Source organism: Gossypium hirsutum, chromosome D13 (genome assembly GCF_007990345.1).
Source record: "Gossypium hirsutum isolate 1008001.06 chromosome D13, Gossypium_hirsutum_v2.1, whole genome shotgun sequence".
Classification (NCBI taxonomy): Eukaryota; Viridiplantae; Streptophyta; class Magnoliopsida; order Malvales; family Malvaceae; genus Gossypium; species Gossypium hirsutum.
Window position 1 is genome coordinate 34871316 of NC_053449.1, and position 22964 is coordinate 34894279.

The 22964-nt window shown below is 34.6% G+C and overlaps 2 protein-coding genes and 1 long non-coding RNA gene across 4 annotated transcripts; 1 reads left to right on the top strand and 2 right to left on the bottom strand.

Moving 5' to 3' along the window:
* Nucleotides 1-11379: 11379 nt before the first annotated feature.
* On the bottom strand, nucleotides 11380-12707 carry LOC107918983 (uncharacterized). The gene is made up of 3 exons (XR_001690326.2): nucleotides 12251-12707; nucleotides 12032-12160; nucleotides 11380-11658 (listed from the first exon to the last, which is right to left on the bottom strand). It is a non-coding gene; the product is annotated as an uncharacterized lncRNA (long non-coding RNA).
* A 6414-nt stretch (nucleotides 12708-19121) lies between these two features.
* Nucleotides 19122-20719, top strand: LOC107918332 (syntaxin-related protein KNOLLE-like). Its single transcript, XM_016847864.2, is given in 3 exon segments — nucleotides 19122-19372; nucleotides 19665-20073; nucleotides 20076-20719. Coding segments are annotated over 2 exon segments (939 nt in total). The 5' UTR covers nucleotides 19122-19372; nucleotides 19665-19692; the 3' UTR covers nucleotides 20634-20719.
* A 33-nt stretch (nucleotides 20720-20752) lies between these two features.
* On the bottom strand, nucleotides 20753-22392 carry LOC107918333 (transcription factor MYB114). 2 transcript variants are annotated; one of them, XM_041108858.1, is made up of 3 exons: nucleotides 21755-22392; nucleotides 21313-21442; nucleotides 20753-21214 (listed from the first exon to the last, which is right to left on the bottom strand). In XM_041108858.1, exons 1-3 carry the CDS (start codon nucleotides 21852-21854, stop codon nucleotides 20875-20877), a joined length of 570 nt encoding a protein of 189 aa, XP_040964792.1. In that variant the 5' UTR covers nucleotides 21855-22392; the 3' UTR covers nucleotides 20753-20874. The 2 variants fall into 2 exon arrangements, with proteins under 2 accessions (XP_040964792.1, XP_016703354.1); XM_016847865.2 differs by having other exon boundaries at nucleotides 20753-21235; nucleotides 21755-22336.
* Between the last annotated feature and the right edge of the window lie 572 nt (nucleotides 22393-22964).

A 22964-nucleotide genomic window follows, 5' to 3' on the forward strand; every position in this document is an offset into this window, starting at 1 on the left:
CAAACAGAATCCTTCTTAGTAGGTGTTAAGGGCAACCCACTAACAAAGTCCATAGTTACACGTTCTCATTTCCATATGGGAATCTTAACAGGTTGAAGCGAACCCGAAGGCAACCGATACTTAGCCTAAAATTGCTGGCATGTCAGACAACGAGAAACAAAATCCTTTACATCTCGTTTCAAACTCGACCACCAATGCAGTTCACGAAGATCCTAATACATCTTACTTCCACCAGGATGCATAGCATAAGGGCTACTGTGTGCTTCCCTCAGAATAGACTGTCTCAAATCAGAATCATTCGGTACACAAACCCAACCTCAGAAACACAGAACCAATCACTATTCAACCCAAATTCAGACGTACTACCATCCTCTACCTGACGAAAACGCGAAACTAGAGAATCATCCCCCAACTGTTTATCCCAAATCTGATAAATCCAAGTCAGCTTAACTTGCAACTCGTCTAGTAAACTCCCATTATCAAACAGACTTAGGCGAGCAAACATTGCCTTCAAATCAGACATTGCTCTACGACTAAGAGCGTCGGCCACCACATTTGTCTTACCGGGATGATACTTTATAGTGCAATCGTAGTCCTTGAGCAGTTCAATCCATCTACGCTGCCTAAGGTTCAACTCCTTTTAGGTAAGGAGGTACTTAATGCTCTTGTGATCGGTATAGATGATACACCTCTCACCGTACAGCTAGTGCCTCCAAATCTTTAAAGCAAAAACCATGGTAGCTAACTCAAGATCATGCGTCAGATAATTCCCCTCGTGTGACTTAAGCTATCGGGACGCATAAGCCACAACCTTACCATCTTGCATCAGAACACATCCCAAACTAACATGCTACACATCACTATAAACCACAAACTCCTTACTAGATTCAGACTGTATCAGAACATGAGCCTAAGTCAAAACAGATTTGAGCTTCTCAAAACTTGATTGCTGCTTATCAATCCAGAAAAAAGGAGCGTTCTTTTGCAACAGCTTAGTCAGAGGAGCTGCAATCAGCGAGAACCCCCAACAAATCTCTAATACTAGCCTGCAATACCCAGAAAACTGTGAATCTCAAAAACATTCTTAAGTTGTTTCCAATCAAGTACAACCTCAATCTTTCTAGGATCAACTCAGATCCCCTCTACAAAAACCACAAGCCCCAAAAACGTCAACTCCATTAACTAGAACTCACACTTACTCAACTTAGCATAGAGATGTTTCTCTTGCAGAATCTGAAGAACTACTCTAAGATGCTCATCATGATCATCTTCGTTCTTAGAGTATACTAGAATGTCGTCCATGAAGACTATGACGAACTTATCCAAATACGATTGGAAAACCCAGTTCATCAGATCCATGAATGCAGCTGGAGCATTCGTCAACCCAAAGGGCATAACTAGGAACTTGTAATGCCCATAACGAGTCCTGAAAGTAGTCTTGTGACCATCAACTTCCTTAACCTTAAGCTAATGATACCCAGAACGGAGATCTATCTTGGAAAATACTAAAGCCCCACAAAACTGATCAAACAGGTCATCGATCCTCGAAAGTGGGTACTTATTCTTCACTATTAGCTTCTTCAAATGTTGATAGTCGATACACATTCTTATGGTACCATCTTTTTTCTTTACAAAAAAATCAGTGCTCCCCACGGAGACAAACCAGGACGGATGAATCCACGATCAAAGAGCTCATGTAGTTAAGCCTTTAGCTCCATAAGCTCTTTCAGTGCTATACGATAAGGAGCGATAGACACCGGAGTTATACCCGACAGAATCTCAATACCGAACTCAACCTTCCGATTTGGAGCTAAACCTGGTAATTCTTCAGGGAAAACATCCGAAAATTCCTTAACTGTTTGGATGTTTCCAACAGAAGAGTCCACAGAAGCTGAATAACTTACATAAGCCAGATACACTTCACACCTTTTCCAAACCAATTTCCCGGCCATAAGAGTGGAGATCACATTGGATAAGTAATCCATGATGCTCACCAATCATAATCACCTTCACATCATTTTTAGATCTCAGAACTACCCTTTTAGTAGCATAATCCAAACAGAATCGATGCTTCACAAGCTAGTTTATTCCCAAAATCAGATCAAATTCTCTCAACGGTAGTTCCATCAAATTAGTCAGAAACACAACCCCTTGTACCTCCAACGGTATATTCCTATATAGTCTATTCAACTGAACAGATTGACCAATGGACTCAGTATAGAAATTTCACCAGAAGTGCTCTCAACAAGAATTCTCAAGTTTACCGAAACAGAACTAGCTACATAGGAATGTGTTGATCCTATGTCTATCAGTGCAAAATAAAGGGTATCAAAAATAAAGAATGTAGCCGTAATCACATAAGTGACATCTATGTCCTCACAACGTCTAGCAGCATAAACCAACGTTGGCTGCCTTGCCTCAGTCTGATTAGCACTTCTACCCGGTGCTCTCTGTCCTCTACCCATACCATTACTACCTCTGGCTGGACCACTACCCTAGCCGGCTACTGAAACACCCTCTGATGCTAAACAAAACCTGGAGCTAGAGCTTGCATCTGATTAGAACATTGTAGGCAATCTCTAACATGGTGCTCTATCGACCCACATCGCAGACACGCTCCCAACCTCCTCCAACACTCACCCATATGACGTCTACCACAATCAACACACGGCTGAGCCACCGTAGGAGTAACTGGAACTCCAACTCTAGAAGACCCATCAGATCTAGCCCATTTCTTAGGCCTCTGAACAAAACTAGAGGGCTCTGAATCCCTCTTATTCTTACCTCTCTCACAGTCTTTATTCTGGCGTTCAACACACTTAACCTTTTCAGTAATCTTTACCTTATCCACCAAGACAGCGAACTATCGCTCCCTCTACAGAGCTATCAGAACCCTCAAATTATCCCTTAAATCATCCTCAAAATGGACACATTTCTCATACTCAGTCGCTACAATCCTGTGAGCGTAACAGGCTCAATCTCAGAAATTCGACCTTATACTCGGCCACAAATCTATCCCCTGAGTGAGGTTCATGAACTCGTGCCTGCACATATTTCCTTTGGAAGGTAGTCTTAAAATATTCTCAGTTAACCAAATCCAGGTGAGTACCCTCCTCAACTCATAACCACCATTGGTACGCCTTATCGCGAAGCAGAGATACTGCACCCTTCCATTTCTACTTAGGGGTGCAGTCAATATCATTCATTATCCTCTCAGTGGCCTCAAACTAGTATTCGGCCACATTCGAGGCAACTCCAATGACACCCTAAAAAGCTCAGCACCCTTAGACCGGAGTCGTTCAATTACCGACCATGACTCCGATAACCAGAATGGGGCCCAGCGACCCTCTCAAATACTCTAAGCATGGCTTGAGACAATGTGTCGTCCTAGCCGAGCGGCTTTGATACCAGTCTCAGCTATACGTGTAGCCGATGTCTCATTCGTATCCAAATTAGGTGTACTGCCGATCGAAGAGGACTCAGCTTGAGTCCCTCTACGATGCCCACTGCGTCCATGAGTACCACGACTACGCGTTCCACGAGCACCTATCGCATTCAAAGTTTTATCTACATTACCAAGTTTTATGAATCAGTTTCAGTATTTATTAGTAGTAATTTGTGCTTCAAATAATTATCAGAAGTAGTTTCAAAAAGTTAAGAAATTTTAGTCTCTAACTAACTTAATGTAGTTTTAGTCATTTCAGAGTTTTCTAACTAAAGTATTTCTAAGTTAGAAGTACTTACAGGACTGGCGTCGGAGACTCGATGTGCCACAAAGTTACTTTCAGATTAAAAAAAACTTTACTCAAAAAAATAATTGTTACAAACAAATTTTTTAACCCAAAATTTCACAGCCCGAGTTTTGAAACCTGACTCTGATACCATTAAATGTACAGCCCAAAACCCGGTGTAGACTTTATGGCCAAATCCGGTAGCGTTACAAAGAAAATTTTATACAACAACTTCCTTATTATTTGCAAGTCATCGTAAACCATTGTTACTTAGTAACTCAATTTGTTTGGGAAACGTGTTGATGTACTTATTTAATTTAAATTCGTTGTTTGTTTATGCCTACCAATTCAAACAAGTATTTTGGAGCGAAGTTTCATAAAATGTTATATTTTTTGGTAATTCAAATTGTTACTTTCAAAACCGTTATTTCAGAAAAGCTGTTGTTTTTGGAAATATCGTTTTATTAATCGCAACGCTAGAAAGCCAAAACCAAAATTTGAAACAAAAAACAGACAAAAAAGTCTAGAGAGACCCAAAAATACAAAATTTAAAAAACTAGAAAATTAAACAAATTTACATGAAAATGAAGTTTTACGAAAAAGTGGTCACATCTAAGCTTTCGTCGCACCGACCCGCCTAAGTTTGAGGGTTACCTGAATAGAACAGACAAACAGAGGGTGAGTTTTTATAACTCAGTCTGTAACGTATATATAAACAAAAGTCAGATTTAATCTCATGGAAGAATAGATACAGATGAAAAATCATTTGCAGAATCAGATTGATACAGAATCATACAAATATAGATATGTATAATCCTACCCCCATCCTTTACACACCAACTCCGACCATCCGAACACACCACGTGGGGTATAAAACACCCACCCAACCCTACACACCGCATAGTATCTATACGAAACTTTTCAGAATATTCACAGCAGTGCTACCAGTATAGTGGCGAGATATCGCCTCACACAGAACACTTCCTCCTCATAATACAAACCCCACCCCATAGCCAGATATAGACATAATATCAGATAAATCAGAATAACAGGTACCTACATGTAAGTTACATGCATACTCGTACAACATATACTAATCATGCTTATACATAACAGTTCAAAAATATCGCATTTTATTACATATGTTTATGTATTGTTTACGTCTAGTTCATATTCACATATTAGTATATTCCATGCTTTAGGGCTTATAATAACACATATCGACTTTACGGAAGTCCCACAGTCGACCGAAATGATGTGTTCGACCCTAGGGAAAATTTTAGAAATTTGAGCCCACATGCCCGTGTGGGCCCAAACGGCCTGACACACGGCCTGGCCATGTGGCATCAATAAGCCCTACTTTTGCCTTTTGCCGATCACCATTTTTTGAGTTTCTTGTTACACACCTGGCTCAAATTTGATGCAGACGCTCCCATGAGATATCCAAAACCTAAAAAGCGACAATAAAACATCCAAATCAATCTTAATTCCTCAATTTTTATCGGGTAACCACTACACTACAACGCAACCATAAGCAAATTCACCCAAAAGATTGCACTTATAACCGTTTCAAATACTTACGCTTGCGCGTAGGCAGCACCTACACGAATCTTAATTCACCGATGAATTGCTTACTTCGCAAACTTTACCTAAAACCAATCAATCGATTATCATCGATACAAAACTGACCACACCTCAACATAATCGAAAATCAAGAAGCAAAATTCCAACACAAGATAAGGAGACAAAACCTACACAATCGAACACCACTGTCGCACTTCAATAACAAGGACAACGAAAGTAATGCACTAAAGATCAAAAATCCAAAAGAACATTTTTTGCTACCCATCTCACATAAAAAAAAGAATAAGAAACAATATTGTAGGAAAAAGAAAAATAATGTGGGGAAAAAAAACAAAAGTAAACGTGCAAAAAGGGAGGGATTTTGGTATATTAACTCCCTTTTTTTTCAAACAAAAGAAATAATAGAATAACAAAAAAAATAGTAAAAACAAATCCTAACCAACCACTACCCACTAACTCCCATCTTTATCCCATCACTTCCTATAGTTTTAAACAAACCCAACTTCCTCTACAGCATTGTCCAACAAGACTACTAACAAAATAATATAATCCAAGCCAACACAAGATAATGAGACAAAACTTACACAATCGAACATCACTATCGTGCTTGAATAACAAGGACAACAAAAGTAATGCACTAAAGATCAAAAATCTAAAAGAACAATTTTTGTTACCCATCTCACGTAAAAAAAAAGAAGCAGAAACAATATTGTGGGAAAAAAATAATATGGGGAAAAAAACAAAAGTAAATGTGCAAAAGGGGAGGGATTTTGGTATATTAACTCTCTTTTTTTTCAAACAAAAGAAATAATAGAATAACAAAAAAATAAAATAGTAAAAACAAATCCTAACCAATCACTACCCACTAACTCCCATCTTTATCCCATCACTTCCTATAGTTTTAAACAAACCCAACTTCCTCTACAGCACAGTCCAACAATTAACAAAATAAAATAATCCAAGCTACTCATACTAAGACTCGAACTCACGAGCTCACACTCACACCACAAATCACTTAACCACTATAGCACATACTTACTTATGAATAAAATTAACGAATCAAGACTTTTGGGATGTTACATTGTTAGATTGAGTCTTTTCACTCTTAACCAACTTAAGTTGTTTTTCATGATCATCATGAACTTTAGAAATTAAGTTATGTAAATCTAAATTCTTCTTTTCAAGCTCATTAATAGTTTCTTACATTTTGTTCACTTTCTCTTCAAGTTAATGATTGGTTTTGGAAAGCAAGTCATTTTAATTTTTCAAGTTTGAAATATTTTTCTTATATTTTGAATTCATGACTTCAAATTCCAAACCCAATTCATCATAGGCATCTTGCAACTCTTCAAAAGAATAATAATTTGAAATAGATTAGTTAGAAGTTACCTTAGAATCATCTATGACCATGAGACACAAGTTGGATAATTCTTGAGTTTCATCATCGGATGTGTCCTCATCACTCCAAGTAGCAACATTGGCTTTGTGTTTTTGTTTGCTAAACCTCTTCTTCTTCCATTGAGGACAATCAAACTTGATGTGTTTAGGTTTCTTACACTCATAATAAATAATGGGTTATTTCTCCTTAGTTGATTCAATTTTTAGTCCTTCCTATTTTTGGAATTGTTTTCCTTTATTGCACCTTATAAACCTTTTGAATCTTCTAGAAAACATAGCCATCTTTTCATCTTCATCCATATATTCATTTGTATTACCTTCTTCTATTGTGGACTTGAGGGCAATACCAACCTTCTTCTACTCCATCTTTTCTTCTTCAACCCCTTCAATTATTCTCATCTCATGAGTAAGTAATGAACTAATAAGCTCATCTAAAGAGAGTGTTTCCAAGTTTTTTGCTTCTTCTATGATAGTCACTTTAGCTTTCATGCCTTTGGCAAGCTTCGAAGCATTTTTCTCACAATTTCTTTATTGGGAAAAATTTTCCCATATGTTTTGAGCCCATTGATGATAATTGTAAATCGATCCGACATAGCCTTGATGTCTTCCTTGGGTTTCATCTTGAATGTTTCATAGTTGAGTGTGAGAATTCCTACCTTAGACTTTTTAACTTGACTTGTACCCTCATGAGTGACTTCTAACTTGTCCCAAATTTCCTTGGCATTGGAACATGAAGAAACTCTACTATATTTATTCGGACCAAGTGCACAGAAGAGAATGTGCATGGCCTTGGCGTTGAGTTGTATGCTCTTCTTATCTTCCTCATTCAATTCCTTTTCACTTTTTGGAACTAGATTTTCTCCCTCTTGCTTTAGAGGTTTGGTTGGACCATCCATGATATCCCACATGGCATAATCATTGGCTTTTATAAACAAAGTCATTCTAGTCTTCCAATAAGAATAATTTGCACCATTGAGATAAGGAGGTTTGGAGATATATTGTGACATAATGGAGCCGAAAGAAGATGTCATCTTTTGCGGTTTGAATAAGATGAAGTTGAGCTACCTCGAGGATCTTTACTTGGTTGTTAGACCATCTTCTAGAGACTAGCTTTGATACTAATTGTTAGCTTGATAGAACAAACCAAAAATGTCAAGAGGGGGTGAATTGGCCTTTGAAGAAATGGTGGAAGTAAAGAAAGAAAAATAAAACTATTGACATAAAGATTTAGAGTGTTCGACCTAAATTGCCTACTCCACTACCTTAGCTTTCCACAACTATGGATTATCTCAATTTCACTAGTTTGTTCAACCTTTGAGGACAAGGTTTAACCTCACAACTCCTTAATATTTCTACCCCAAATCTTAAGTTACAAACTCTCTCAATGAGATACAAATAAAAAAATAAAGAAACAATCCTTACAAGATTAAATTGTTTGAAAAATGAAGCTCAATTACAATAAAATACACTTGTGCAAAATAATAAAACTAAAGATCACAAGTGTATATAAGAAGAATGTGAAAGTATTAAGCTCTAAGGTTGTTTGATTGATAATTTTTACTTGAAAGTGCTTTCTTATCGTTGTACGTCTTTGGAGGATGGTATTTATACCCCTTAATAGATTTCTAACCGTTGAGGTTGTTGGTGTGATGAATATGGCCGTTGGGGATATAAAATCAGAGCATTTATTTCACCTACAGTTCAGAGTATCGATACCAAATAAAAGGGCATCGATATTTTTTGTAACAAATGCTAGTTTAGTGACCATTGGGATTTATTAATCGATACTAAAAATATTTTATCGGTAATTTTGGAAAATGGTATCGATACTGGACCGATACTTTGTAGGGTTTGTAAGAAACAAAATGCTATTTTGGTATCGTTTTTAAGAAATGTATTAATTATTTTTAGAAAATATCGATACCTCAAAAATGGTATCGATAAATTTTTTTTAGATTTCTGGAAATAGAATACAAGTTTGGTCTCGATTTTTCTAAGGGTATCGATAGTTTTAAAATTATTGATACTTGACCAAATGGTATCGATACTTTTTGGCCTAGAGCAATTCTAACTTGTTTGAAAATCATTTTGATGAGTTAAAATGATTTTAACTTGGTTGAAATCATTTTAACTTGGTTAAAATTATTTTAACTTGATTTTAAAATTGTTTCAAAATTTTCTAAGAGTCTAATGTAAGTATTCAACATTTTATCTCTTAGACTTCAATTTTAAAAATCATTTTTGTCAATTTTAACTTATATTCAAAAACACTTCAATTTGTTATATCAAAATCTTTTATCAAATAAAGCTTGGATTAACAAAAATGTTTATACATTAATGCTAATTTAATTTTTTTTTACTATCAAAGTATATTAATCTTATATTAACATTACACTTTTATGTAACATTTTTAAATAATGGAATTTTGGGAAAATCACTTAATGGGTGGGCAGAAATGACTAGGAACAGACGACATAAAAAAAGAGAAAATTTGATTCTAAAGTTGAAGCATCTTAATGAAGAAGACTCTGAAGAATAGCTATTGGCAGAAATTATGGAAATTAAGTTGGCACTCAACATGTAAGCAGACAAAGAAGAAATCTGTTGGGAACAAAGAGCGCAAACTAACTGGTTAAGAATGGGGGATCGTAATACTTCTTTCTTTCATAAAGCCGCAAATCAACGTAAAAAAAAAAGAAACTTGGTGAAAGGCTTAGAAAAAGAGAATGGCAATTGGGTGGAAGGAGAGGAGGAATTAATGGAGTTAGCAACAAGATACTTCACAGAGCTCTTTTCTTCAAAGCCAATTAGCAATTGTGAACACTTGTTAGAAGAGATACAACCATGCATTCCTAATGCTTTAAATGAGGAATTATTAGCCGATTTCAAGGAGGAAGAATTGGTGGAAGCTCTAAAGTCTATGGCACCCTTAAAAGCTTCAGGTAAGGATGGTTTCCTCGCTTTTTTTTATCAGAAATTCTGGAACATAGTAGGAAAGGATGTCACAAAATTTTGCTTGGGGTGTTAAATGAACATAAAGAGCTAGATGAAGTAAACAAAACCAATATAGTACTTATCCCCAAAGTTGTGTCACCAAAAAACATAGGACAGTTTAGACTTATTAGCCTATGTAACGTGCTTTATAAGGTTCTATCAAAGGCAATAGTAAATAGATTTAGAAAGGTGTTAAAATATTTTATAGAGGAAACTCAAGGGGCTTTTATGCCAGACATTCAAATCACTGACAACATATTGATAGCATGTGAGTTATTGCACTCTTTCAAGAAAAAGAGATGTGGTAAAGAATCTTTTGCCCTAAAGCTCGACATGAGTAAAGCCTATGATAGGGTAGAATGGGATTTCATAGAGAAAATGATGAAAGGTTTCGTTTTAAGGTAGGGTGGGTGTCTTTAGTTATGTGGCGTGTGAAAAGTGTCATACTCGGTAGTTCTCAATGGGGTAAAAGGGTCAGAGTTTAAACCATCGAAAGGACTAAAACAAGGTGATCCATTAAGCCCCTATGTTTTTATCATTTGTGCGGATGGCTTTTAAAAATTACTAAACAAGACACAAAATGAAGGTAAAATTGAAGGAGCAAAGGTGGGGAGAGGGGGTCTATTTATAGCGCATTTATTTTTTGCTAATGATGGTATTCTTTTTGGGAGAGCTTCCAGAGAAGGAATATTGGTAGCAAAGGCAGTGGTGAATGAGTATGAAAAGATTTCAGGTCAATTGGTAAACATCGCTAAATCGTCAATCTACTTCAGTAATAATATTAATGAAGAAACCAAGTTACAGTTGGGAGGAGCATTGGGGGTTAGAGTTGCTAATAATCTAAAAAAGTATTTGGGGTTACCAACAATGGTTGGACGTTGTAAGAAGAACGCTTTTGTGGAGATCAAAGAAATTTTTTTACAAAGATAAAAAGCTGGAGTGTTCGCAACTTATCTATTGGGGGTAAAGATGTGTTCATTAAAGCCATATTACAAGCATCACCAACTTATGCCATACAATGTTTTAATTTACATGTGTCAGTTTGTCGAGAATTGGAGAATTTTATGTGTAAGTTTAGGTGGCGTAACCTAAGAACTTGTAGAGGTAGACATTGGTGTAATTGGAGCTCATTATGCGTTCCAAAAGCGTACGGTGGAATTACTTTTAGATATTTTTCACATTTTAATAAAGCCTTGCAAGCTAAGCAAAGGTGGAAACTAATTATGAATCCTACCAGCTTAATGGAAAAAGTCATGAAGAGTAAATGTTACCCACGATGTGAATTTATGGAAGTAGGTTTAGGGTCTTACCCTTCCTTTACATGGTGAAGCATTTGGGGCGCCCGAGACTTATTGGAAAGAGGCATAGGCTAGCAGGTCAAGAATGGCCAAATGATCAACATTTGGAACGATGCTTGGTTGCTATATCCTAGTGAATGGAAGATTAAAAATTAGAACTTTAACTAGAGATTTACACAGGTTTTAGAGTTAATTGACTAATACCTTAGCGATTGGAAGGAAAATACCTTAAAAATCTCTTTAATGAAGAACAAACGACCAAAATACTATCAATACCACTGACAAACAACTCACAGTAGGATGTGTTCGTATGGAGGGCGATAGGTCTGGGATCTATACGGCCAAAAGTGGCCACATAAGGAGCATTAAAGATGTGCAACAACAGTTGGTGGATGAAAATACATTATAGATAGAAGCCACAAAAACCTTTTATACAAAAATGGGGAATCTAAAAATCCCCAGCAAAATTAAGATTAATCTATGGCGAATTACAAAGAACTATCTCCCTACTCTCAGTAATCTAAAACTTAGAAAGCTTCGGTCTAATACACTCTGTCCAGTCTGTGGGGAAGAGGAAGAGACAGTTGCTCACTTGTTTCGATACTGTAGCTTCTCAAGACAGGTGTTTCAAGGAGTGGGTTTGGATGAATCACCTGTACATGCGAATCAAGAATGGATAGAGTGGTTAGCTAACATTTTTATTACCAAAAGCATAAATCACTGTTCAACGTTAGCAATCACACTGTGGGCATTACGGTACAACATAAACAAACTATATCATGAATGAACATCAGAAAAAGTGTGTGAGGTTGTGGGTTTCATTAAATCCTATATCAAGAATCTCCATCACATAAAGGATTTTTTTCAGATGTAGCCTTAGCACAGAGTTACAACACTAGAAACCCCCTAACGACAGTCAAGTCGAAGTAAATTTTGATGCTTCTTATCATTTATAAGATTAGCAAGAAAGTAGCAGGAGTAGTTATAAGAAATGAAATGGGAATTGTTATGGGTGCATGCGTTTACCCGATGAGAAACATCAAAGACCCAACCACGATAGAGGCCTACGCGTGTCTACAAGTGGTAGTTTTTGCAGAGGAAATGGGATTCAGAGACGTTGAAGTAGAGGGTGACTCATTGACCGTAATAAAAAAACTAGGAAGTCAAGAGACAGATAGATCAATCATCTAAAATATTATAAATGAAATCAAACATAGAACATAAGGGTTCAGGAAGATACGTTACCAGCACATCCCCTACTCGAAAAATGCAGCAACGCATGAATTGGCCATCTAGGTATAAAACTATGAATCCTCGGTTTACTGGATTGATGAGGTCCCATTGGACATCGAACTCATAGTATCGATGGACAGGGAAAGGATTGTTGAAGGAAAAAGGGATTGGTGACAGTTCAAGACTGAGTCCGGAGAAATTACGGCCATTTGGGTTAATATTTGAGGAACTGAGACACGAGGATCTAAATACAGGGGAAGAAACATGGAAATGTACGAGAGGAAAGTAGTATTTTCACTAGAAAATTGACGATGCCTGAATAGTAGAAGATGTCAAAAGGGGAGAGTCTTTTAGGAATTAGGGTTTGTTTTTTCTTCTGTTGTTTGTTTTTGAATGACTATTGAGTTGTCTATTCACAGTATTTTTAGGGTTTTTCTGCTGATATGGGTTAGCTATTTTCCGAGGCACCGCCCATGGTTTCCATTAGGGGTTGGATAGTTGTTAAAGCGGACAGTGTCGAGTTATTTGTAACAGAAACCAAAAATTAAAAATCAATTGTAGTTGATCTAAGTGATTTTGTAGTTTCGTTTTAGAAATTGTCAAATATTGACAAGATTATCAAAAAGCAAGGCAAGTTCAGAAACAAATTACAAACTTAAAAGATCAAATCATAGATACATCAGTGCAAACATAATCCAAGCTCTTGTACGCCGTGCAAGCCTAAGTCGGATGTTTACCTAGAGTATCACAGAGATTCAACAATGGTAGCACAACAAAACAAAACAAAACAGAGCAGAACAATACAGAATATGTATGTCTATGTCATTACAGTATTTGTCAAAACCATTCAGAGTGCAGATTTATCGGAAAACATCTTACCCAACTCCGCTACGCACCAAAATAGAGTTTCCCCAGAACTCGTCCAACCAAATCACACCAACAGATAACTGTAGATAGTGCCACATAAATTTTACAGTTAAAATTAACAGATCAGATACATGTGGTCAAGCCACAATATTACAGTCAAGTTGCTAGAACAAAATTAAGGATAAATCACTAGATAATACAGATCATTAAACTGTCAGAAACTTTCTCCTTTCACATCATCCCAAATCCTATGCAATATATCATGGCATGCATATATACAAAGTCAGAGTAATAAGCATATAGGTCATGCTATCGAACCATAACAAAATCAGTAGGCATGGAAGCCCATACTTTGTAAAACAGAGTTATCAAACCTCAATAGATCGCATCAGATTGCCATTAAGTCATATGCATGGTTATATATCAGAATCAATACCAATCAATTCAACATATTTAGATATCACATATTCTTAATCAACAGAGTAACACAGGAGTGTACCATCAGACTTAACAGAATATAGATCGTACCTAGATAATTCACATATTCAATGCATCCAAACAGGGTACATTATACATTAGCAATCATCTTTACTTATCTTAAATCAAAACAAACATACGTACAAATAACGGGTTATTCACCAACAAATCAACAATTCCTGAGTTTTGTAGCTTAATACAGATCATACAGACCCTAAGAAAGGCCTACCTTCGGTCCAGACGACATTCATGGCCCTAGGGAAATTTTAGAATTTTGACCCACACACTCGTGTGGATCCATACGGCCTAGGTGTTTGACCCATGTGGCCCACATGGCCTAGCACATGCCCATGTGGTCCCAAACAGTGAGTTACACGGCATAGACACATACTCGTGTCCCTAGCCTGTGTGACCTTAAACAATGCCTCACACGCTCTACCATATGGCCTGACACGCCACACGGCCTACCACACAGCTGTGTCGCATTGAAGGTCATGTTTTCTAATAAAGAATGAGATAGATGAATGCGGATGTGGATCGTAAAGTTTTTTAAAGTCGTGAATTTGACTTAGGGCTCTAGACTTTCGGAAAGAAACATGGATTTTGACACAACCTGAAATAAAATTGAATCCAAGTCAGATAAAATGATTAAAATAAATAACTAAAATAATAAATCAAAGATTAGAATAATAAGGAAGCAAATAAAGAAGATAAATGGAAAGATAGAACGTGGCGTGTAGAAGTCCTAAGAAGCCTTGAGAACACGAAGAATTCACAACCCCCTTCAAGCGGCTCTAATTTCCCCTCCAAGATAGAAACATTGGCAAGAAAAAGTTTGAAGATGATCCCCACAATCTAAAAGGATTGTTAGAACTCTTCTAAAAGAAACTCAAAAGAAATTCTTGAAATGAAAAACTCAGAGAGAATTTATTAACTCAAAGAGAAATAAAATAATAATTATAAAGAATGAGGCGGATGAACGCGGAAGCATATCGTAAATTTTGTCAAAGCTACGATTTACCCTAGATCTCTAGACGAACGTAAATTGAAACAAGAAACAATGAAAACAGATTAGTTGTCACAAAGGAGAGTCAAACAAAATTAAAATGAAAGAAAGATGAACCGGCTGGTAAAGAGTCCAAAAGAGAATGAGTTAGGGTTCCTTGGATGGAAAGAAACTGTCCTTGGACCTCAAGAAAATGCCCCAACCAGATATGGACAAATAAAACACAAACAGATTTGTTAGAAGTGATTTTAAAGACAAAAGCAAACTGTTTTGTGCAAGAATGCTTGAAACAACAAGAAAAGATTAAAGCTCCTAATGTTGATGTGTTTCTTGATGGAACAAGGTAGGAGAATGTCTTTCTTGAAGCAACTTTAACCTAGAATGAAAATCAATAAAATCAGCAAGCCAAAACAGCAAGAACTACCTTAAATAACCAAGAAATAATAAATTAAGGATAGAAAAGAGAAGATGACGTCCTAAGAAGCCTTGGAAACATTAAGAATCCACAACTCCTTTCAATGGCTCTAATTTCCCCTCCAAGAAAGAAATTTTGGCAAGAAAAAGCTTGAAAATGATTCCCACAACTTGAAAGATTGTTAAAACACCTTTTAAAAGAAACTCAAGAGTAATTCTTGAAGAAAAACTCAAAGAAAATTATTATTAACTCAAAAAAACATAAATCAATTGTATGTGTATAAAGGTGAACGCCTATGCTACTTATAGGCCCCCAAAATAATTTTTCCTAACCCTAATAGAATAAATAACATGACAACTCATCAAATAAAAAAAATTCTAATTGTGGACTTTTAATGGGAATTCAGCCAAAGGAATTAAATGGGCTCTTTGGGCTAAATTTTTACATGATGATCCACCTATTAAAATAAAATTGGAGCTATAGTTTAAATATATTACAATTTGGGCAACTTTGATAATTTGGTCTGATATTCAATTAAATTACTTTCCAAACTTCAAGATGGGCTTGTAGACATCTTAATGGGCCATTTTTTTCAGGAACTTGGTCTTGTGATTTGTTTGCTCTTAAAATTGGCTCATTCAAGCTCTTACATGAAATCCAATGCGTCTTAGCTGCAAGATTCGGTTTCTTGGACCAAAATTTTCAAGATCTGGAATCTTGATTTTCTTGATTCTTGAAATTTTCCAAAACAACAAAATTGGACCAAGATTCAGTTTCTTGATTTTCTTGAAAATAAGAAATTGAATCTTGACTTTCTTTTTCGGTCGTGTGCACATCAAGGGCCTTAGTAACGAAGTCTTGGATGGTCCTGTTTGATCTTGCTTGGTTTTGCTTGGCTTTTGACCTTATTACTGGGCCTTAAGGAAATTTGAGCTCATCATGTTCATGAGCCTTATTTTGGGCCTTGGGACTCACATCATTTTTTAACATTCGTAAATTGTAAAAATTTGATTTTTTGTTACCCACCTATTATGGATTCGATGCAGAAGCAACAAGGATGAATTCTCATCCCAAAAATGACATTATAGCGACAAATCAGACTGCTCATTCATAAACAAATCTCTAAGATTAGCGTCCAAAACCGAAGTTATGTCGAAGTTACATGAAAGAACTTTCGACACAAAACCTTAAATCGAAATTTAGCGGCAACCGAATCAAACCAGGCAAGAGAAGTCAGACCTCCATACAAAATCAATTTGGCGTAATATAACAAAAAGAATGGTAACTCGAAGAGAAGAATCAAAGTGAAGAAAAAAATAAAGAAATGGGGGAGAAATGGCAGAAAACAAATGGAAAATGAATATAGAATAAACACAGGAGGTTCCTGGGAAGTTTAATTAACCAAAAAAAATAAACTACCACACAAAGCAATTCAAAATAAAACGTTTCCTTATTGCTTTCATAGGGATTCAAATACCAAACCAAAGAGTACATAAAAGCTTAATCATTGAACCATTAGGCTCATTGTTGTCATTAATTGATTGAATATGGAATAAAAATAGGAGGTTCCTAGGAAGTTTAATTAACCAAAAAAAATAAACTACCACACAAAACAATTCAAAATAAAACATTTCCCTATTACTTTCATAAGGATTTGAACACCAAACCAAAGAGTACATAGAAGCTTAATCATTGAACCACTAGGCTCATTGCTGTTATTAATTGATTGAAATTAACTTATAACTCGCATGTCCAAAGATAGGGTTTTAATTAAAAATAGCAAAATTTCAAGAGATAAAATTTAAACCCAGAACCTCACATTCATAACTAGAACACTTAACCACTAAACCGAGTCAATTTATTTATCAAAATTTCTAAAATCTAAACTCAAAATCGAGAGATAACCACTCTTGATTTCAAAACTCAATTTCTTCTAACCCGATTTCTAGGATGTTACATTATTTCTTTAGGAAATGTGTTTCTTTTCTTTCCCCAATAAATGCATATGTTGATTTTACTTTCAGAAAAAAAAAGGAAATTTTTTCTCTTTAAAATTTTTAAATAATATATCATTATTATTTGAAATTGAATATATTGTCACAAAAAGTAATTAATTCAAGATTATTTTAAATATTATTTTTTTTCTTAACTTATATTGGTGATAATATAAGGTATAAATATTTTTAAAATTAAATATTTATTTTATTTTATTTTTACTTTCTCAATCATACAAAAAGTAATTAATTCAAATTTATTTTAAAGATTAATTTTTTATTCTTAACTTATATTAATGATAATACTAGGTATAAAGATTTTAAAATTTTAAAATTTATATTATTTTGTTTTCACTTTCTCAATTATAGTATTTCTAAAACGTTAAAATTTTGTGAAAGTTTTTAAGAAATAAATATAATATAGAGTAAGCTACTTAAATAGTCACCTAACTATGCTTGTATTCCTATTTTGATCACTAAATTTTAATTTTTTTTAATTTAAGTACTAACGTTTAAATTCATTCTTCTTTGATAACCCACCATTAAATTAGTAATCGAAAGCCTTTTTCTAACTGGTGTAATAGTACATTTAATACTCAATACTTATTCCATCAATTTGATCCTAATTCTAAACAATTTAATAAATTTAACCCTTCTCATTTACAAATTCTATCAATTTGATCATCAAACTTCTTAACCAAAGCTTTCAACTTTAAAAATAGAGGCATTCCACATCTATTAATTGTTTTATTTATAGTTGAAATTATCCAATTTGGTACATCTCCCTTTTTGTTTATACTTTTAGGAAGTTAGTGTTAGAAATTAACTAAACACCACTAAAAATAATAATAAATAAATAAAATTTAAAACTATAATATATAATAAAATTATATAAATAATTTAATATTTGTAAAAAAATAAATTTTCTCTTTGACTAGCATAATTTTAGTTTTAATTAATTTGGTAAATGATTTGACCCTAAATTAGATTACTAGTGATACACATTGCTTATTGTGGATTTAAAATTTTAAAAACAAATAATTAAAAATAGATAGGACACATAATAATCTCAAAATGAATTTATAAAATTAAAAAAATCATTATCCATTAGTAACCAAAGGAAATTCAATTAATTCTTTGACATTTTTTTTTCTCATGAAAAAATAAATGTTCATAAATTTTTCTTATATAATTATTGATTGAATAATTAGATTTTTCAAAGCCATATTTTTTAACTCTATATTTAATTTCCAATTTCAGAACTAACTTTGAGGACTATTTCTATGTAACTTAAAAGGAAGTATCATATTGTTAGCAAGAGTAATTCTAAAGTGTTTTTAAAAAGGTTTTTACATTTTCTTTAGCCAAAACTTTATCAATCAAAGGGTTATAAAATATTATATTTAGAAGAAAAGTAATGCAAATAAAGGAAAAAGTTTCATGATAAGCTTATTGGTATCATTTATTTTATTTCTATGAAAATGACTCGTTAGTTGAGAGAGGTTTCAGAAATTTATAGATGTGGCATATCTCTATTTAGAAGTTGAAAGCTTTGGTTAGGAAGCTTGAAGATTAAATTGATAGAATTTGAAAATGCGACGGATTAAATTTATTGAATTATTTAGAATTATGGTCAATTTGATCGAATATGTAAGTATTAAGGACTAAATGTGTTATTATACTAGTTAAAAAATGCTTTTTGTTATTAATTTAATGGTAGGTGACCAAAATAGGATCGAATTCAAACTTAGTGCCAAAATTGATAAATTTTAAAGTTGGATGACTAAAACAAGAATGCAGGCATAGTTATGTGATCATTTGTATAGTTTACCTTATAATTAATACATAGAACTAAACTCATACGTAACATGGCATAAGAAACTAGTTTCATAACTGAGTTAGACTTGATTAATTGATAACACTAACACAATCAAACACTTAAGTAATAGTAGATATAAATATCTAATAATTTATGCTGTTAAGTACAATAATTGATTATTTCCTTCGATCTGATGAAATGAGCCCAATATTTGCATATACGGTGTCCACAAAACTGAAATATTAGAAATTTGCCCCACTTTCAAACTGAAATAAAAAGATGCAAACAAATTAAATAACGGGCCAAGATATAGCCGTTGGAAAAACGGCTATTTTTTTCCCCTTCAGTTTCTGGGGAGATTTTGCTTTCCTTTTAAGTAGTATTAAGCTTGCAATCAAATTCAAACTGCGAAAATCTCAGCTTTCTTTCCATCTTCATCTTCAATTTCTTCCCAACTTTTTTGTCTCAAAGTTCTGTCAATCAATTTCTTTCCATTTTTCTCTGCTTTTGTCTGCTAATACGAGAGCAAGGCAGCAAGCAGCTGCAAATTTTCAAGGTATGGTTTGCAAACACCCATTTCATATCACTTCATTTTTTGTATTAAATTTTGATAAAAGAGAAGCTAAACCCCCTTTTTTGGTTGATTTTAAGAAAACCCAGTTCAGATTGTTGGGAAAATTACTTTTGAATTAGAATGAATTTGCAGTGAATACGATTTAAAATTGAACTGCAAAGGAAATCTAATTCTCCCTTGTTTGGGGTTCATTTTGATGAATATGATAACCCATTCCATATTTTTTATCTTATTGTTGGGAATTCAATTTTTTCTCCATTGATTGATTCTTAAGGTGTGAAGGAAAGTTCCAGATAGCAAAGATGAATGATCTGATGACCAAATCGTTTATGAACTATGTTGACCTCAAGAAAGAGGCAATGAAAGATCTTGAAGCTGGTCCAGACTATGATCTCGAAATGTCTTCCACTACAAACACCATGGACCAAAACCTTGGCCTGTTCCTTGAAGAAGCTGAGAAAGTGAAGCAAGGAATGGCAGTAATCCGAGAACTCTTGGGCAAGCTCCAAGAATCCAATGAAGAAAGCAAGTCACTTCACAAACCAGAGTCCTTGAAAGCTTTGCGGAACAAAATCAACAACGACATTGTCACAGTGCAAAAGAAAGCAAGGACCATCAAGGCTCAGCTTGAAGAAATGGACCGTGCCAATGCAGCTAATAAGCGCCTCTCGGGTACAAAGAAGGCACCTTAAATTACAGGACCAGGATTGCAGTCACCAATGGCTTGCGTAACAAATTGAAGGAGCTGATGATGGATTTTCAAGGTTTGAGGCAAAAAATGATGGCTGAGTATAAGGAAACTGTGGGGAGAAGGTATTTTACTGTGACTGGAGAAAACCCAGATGAGGAAACAATCGAGAAAATCATTTCTGATGGCAGTGGCGGTGAGGGGTTCTTAACAAGGGCGGTTCAAGAACATGGGCGAGGGAAGGTGTTGGAGACGGTAGTTGAGATTCAAGATAGGCATGATGCTGCTAAAGAGATCGAAAAGAGCTTGCTGGAGTTGCACCAAGTGTTTTTGGACATGGCGGTGATGGTGGAGGCACAAGGGGAACAAATGGATGATATTGAACACCATGTGATGAATGCCAGCCATTATGTGAAAGATGGTTCTAAAGAGCTCAATAATGCGAAAAGGTACCAAAGGAGTAGCAGGAAATGGATGTGTATTGGGATCATTCTTTTGTTGTTGATTGTTCTTGTGATTATTATTCCAATTGCTACTAGCTTTAGTAGTTCTTGAATTGTATGTTTTTCCAGAGTCCTTTGATTGTTGAGATTCTTGAAATTCAATATGAAAAGTAATGATAGTTATTGCTTATTGATTTAGATAGATGAGTTTTGGATATGGGAATGCTTGCATGCTAGGAATATCTATTGTAATTCATCACAATAACATCTATTACATCATACATCATAACTACAATTTAAATCCCGACCTCCAATTCTAACACAACTCCAATACTAATAGGAGAAAGTGACATTCACAAAGAAGCAGTCCATAAATCCATGTCGAAGATGAAATCATCCCACCATTTGCTGCTGCCGCCTTCATCAAACTCCAAATCACCCACAAGTGTCCCAGGCTCCTCCGCTGCAACTTCCTGGCCTTGCTGATTGACTTGAACGTCGTGAAACGGTGCCCACACGCTGGTTTCTGGTTGGGTATTAGGAGATACATGAGCTGGGCGTCTGGGTTTCATTGAGGCTGTTGTTGTTGCTGCTGCAGTTTGGTCATCTTCAGATTGTGGAGCAGAGTTGAGCTTTTTACTGAGATGGCAGTTCCAATAGTTTTTAACATCATTTGCGGTTCTTCCAGGGAGTCTTCCAGCAATTAGGGACCACCTGATCATCAACATTATCAACCACATGTGCTTTTATACTACTAATAACACATTAGCTTTATGGAGTGAAAAGCATGCCTGTTACCGAGGAGGCTGTGGAGGTTAATGATGAGATTGACTTCCTCTGCTGCAAAACTCCCTCTTTTGATGTTTGGGCGTAGATAGTTTAACCATCTTAGTCTGCAGCTCTTGCGGCACCTCTTTAGCCCTAAACAAACACCAATTTAACTATACATACTCAATCTATCAAAACAATATATACACGTACTAATGTTTTTTAAACCCCTTCGGTTCCTAATCCAAAAACTAATTTAAATCAATTTTTTAATTCAATTCAACTGATCCGTACCGGTTATTATTCAAGGTAAGATAGAAAGCTAAGGTATTTCTTTACCTTCTGTCTAAATAAAATTCATGCTTTAGATGATCTTCAATCCTAATCAAAACTAATCCTTTAATTTCCACTAAAAGCTTAAACAAAATATGTAAACTTAGAAAAAAAAAGATAAAATAAATTTACCAGCCAAAACAGGTATTCGATGCCACTTCCCTTCTCCATACCGCTCTATACATTTCTTTAGCAAATAATCTTCTTCTTCCGTCCAAGCAACCCCTCCCATTTCAACTCTTTTTCTCTTTCTTTTTGAAGTCCTTCACTTTTTGATCATACCAATAATTTTTTCAAATTCAAAACCCTAAGCTTCCCTATTTATTCATTTGATATATTGTACTTCAAAATTTTTCTATTTCAATCCCCCCCCCAACACCAATGCCCCATTATTACAGGCTTTACAGCATTTGGGAAATGGTCCCTTCCCCTTTCTAGGATTGTCCTATTGTTTCTATGTATATGATGAATCATCATAATCATAGCTTTGAACTCTAATTAAATACAATGTTTTCTTACATTTATTTTTCTTCGTTTTTTTCTTTCCCCTGTGATATAAGATCAAAGATAAAGACAGCATGTGGTTTTGTGCAATGTCTTGTGAGATCATTTGGTTATGTTTGGCTTATTTAACCAAACCATAAACCCAAACCATGCATTCATTTTGGGTTTCGTCTCTCGTCCATTACAAGCTTTTTCCATCAATATCTAACTAGAATTCTTATCACCCACTCTATGGGTGACCAATAATTTTTTTCTTCAATAATCATATTCATCTATATTATTATTTAACTTTATAAATAAGTTGGTGTTATAAATTAATTAGGCATTAATTTGATTACGATGTGTAAGGGTTTGAACCCTTACCATTTGAGTTAGCAAAATGTTAATATACAACCAAACCATATATTCATTTTAATATAATATTTACATTTTAATTGTTTATGCACACTTTATTACATTTATCAATTGTGTATATTAATAATGTTGTTGATTGAGTTGGTGTTACAAATTAACTCGACACTAACTTAGAATTAATGACAATACCATGATAAATAATTATATTCATTTAGTATCATTAATATGATGTACTTATGTGTTTAAATTTTATTTTACCCACAATTTAATCTATTTTTTTATTTTAATATTATACATATTTCAAGTGCTATTAACATTAATTAGTTTTAATCATACATCTCTATGTTCTAAATATGTGGTTTCCAACGCATATGTGTGTAATAGAATTTCTAGATATAACAATTATATTTTGAAAAAATACATTAAAATTAAATTAATTAATAATTTTGATTGAAAGATAAATTGCAACGACAATAATTTATTA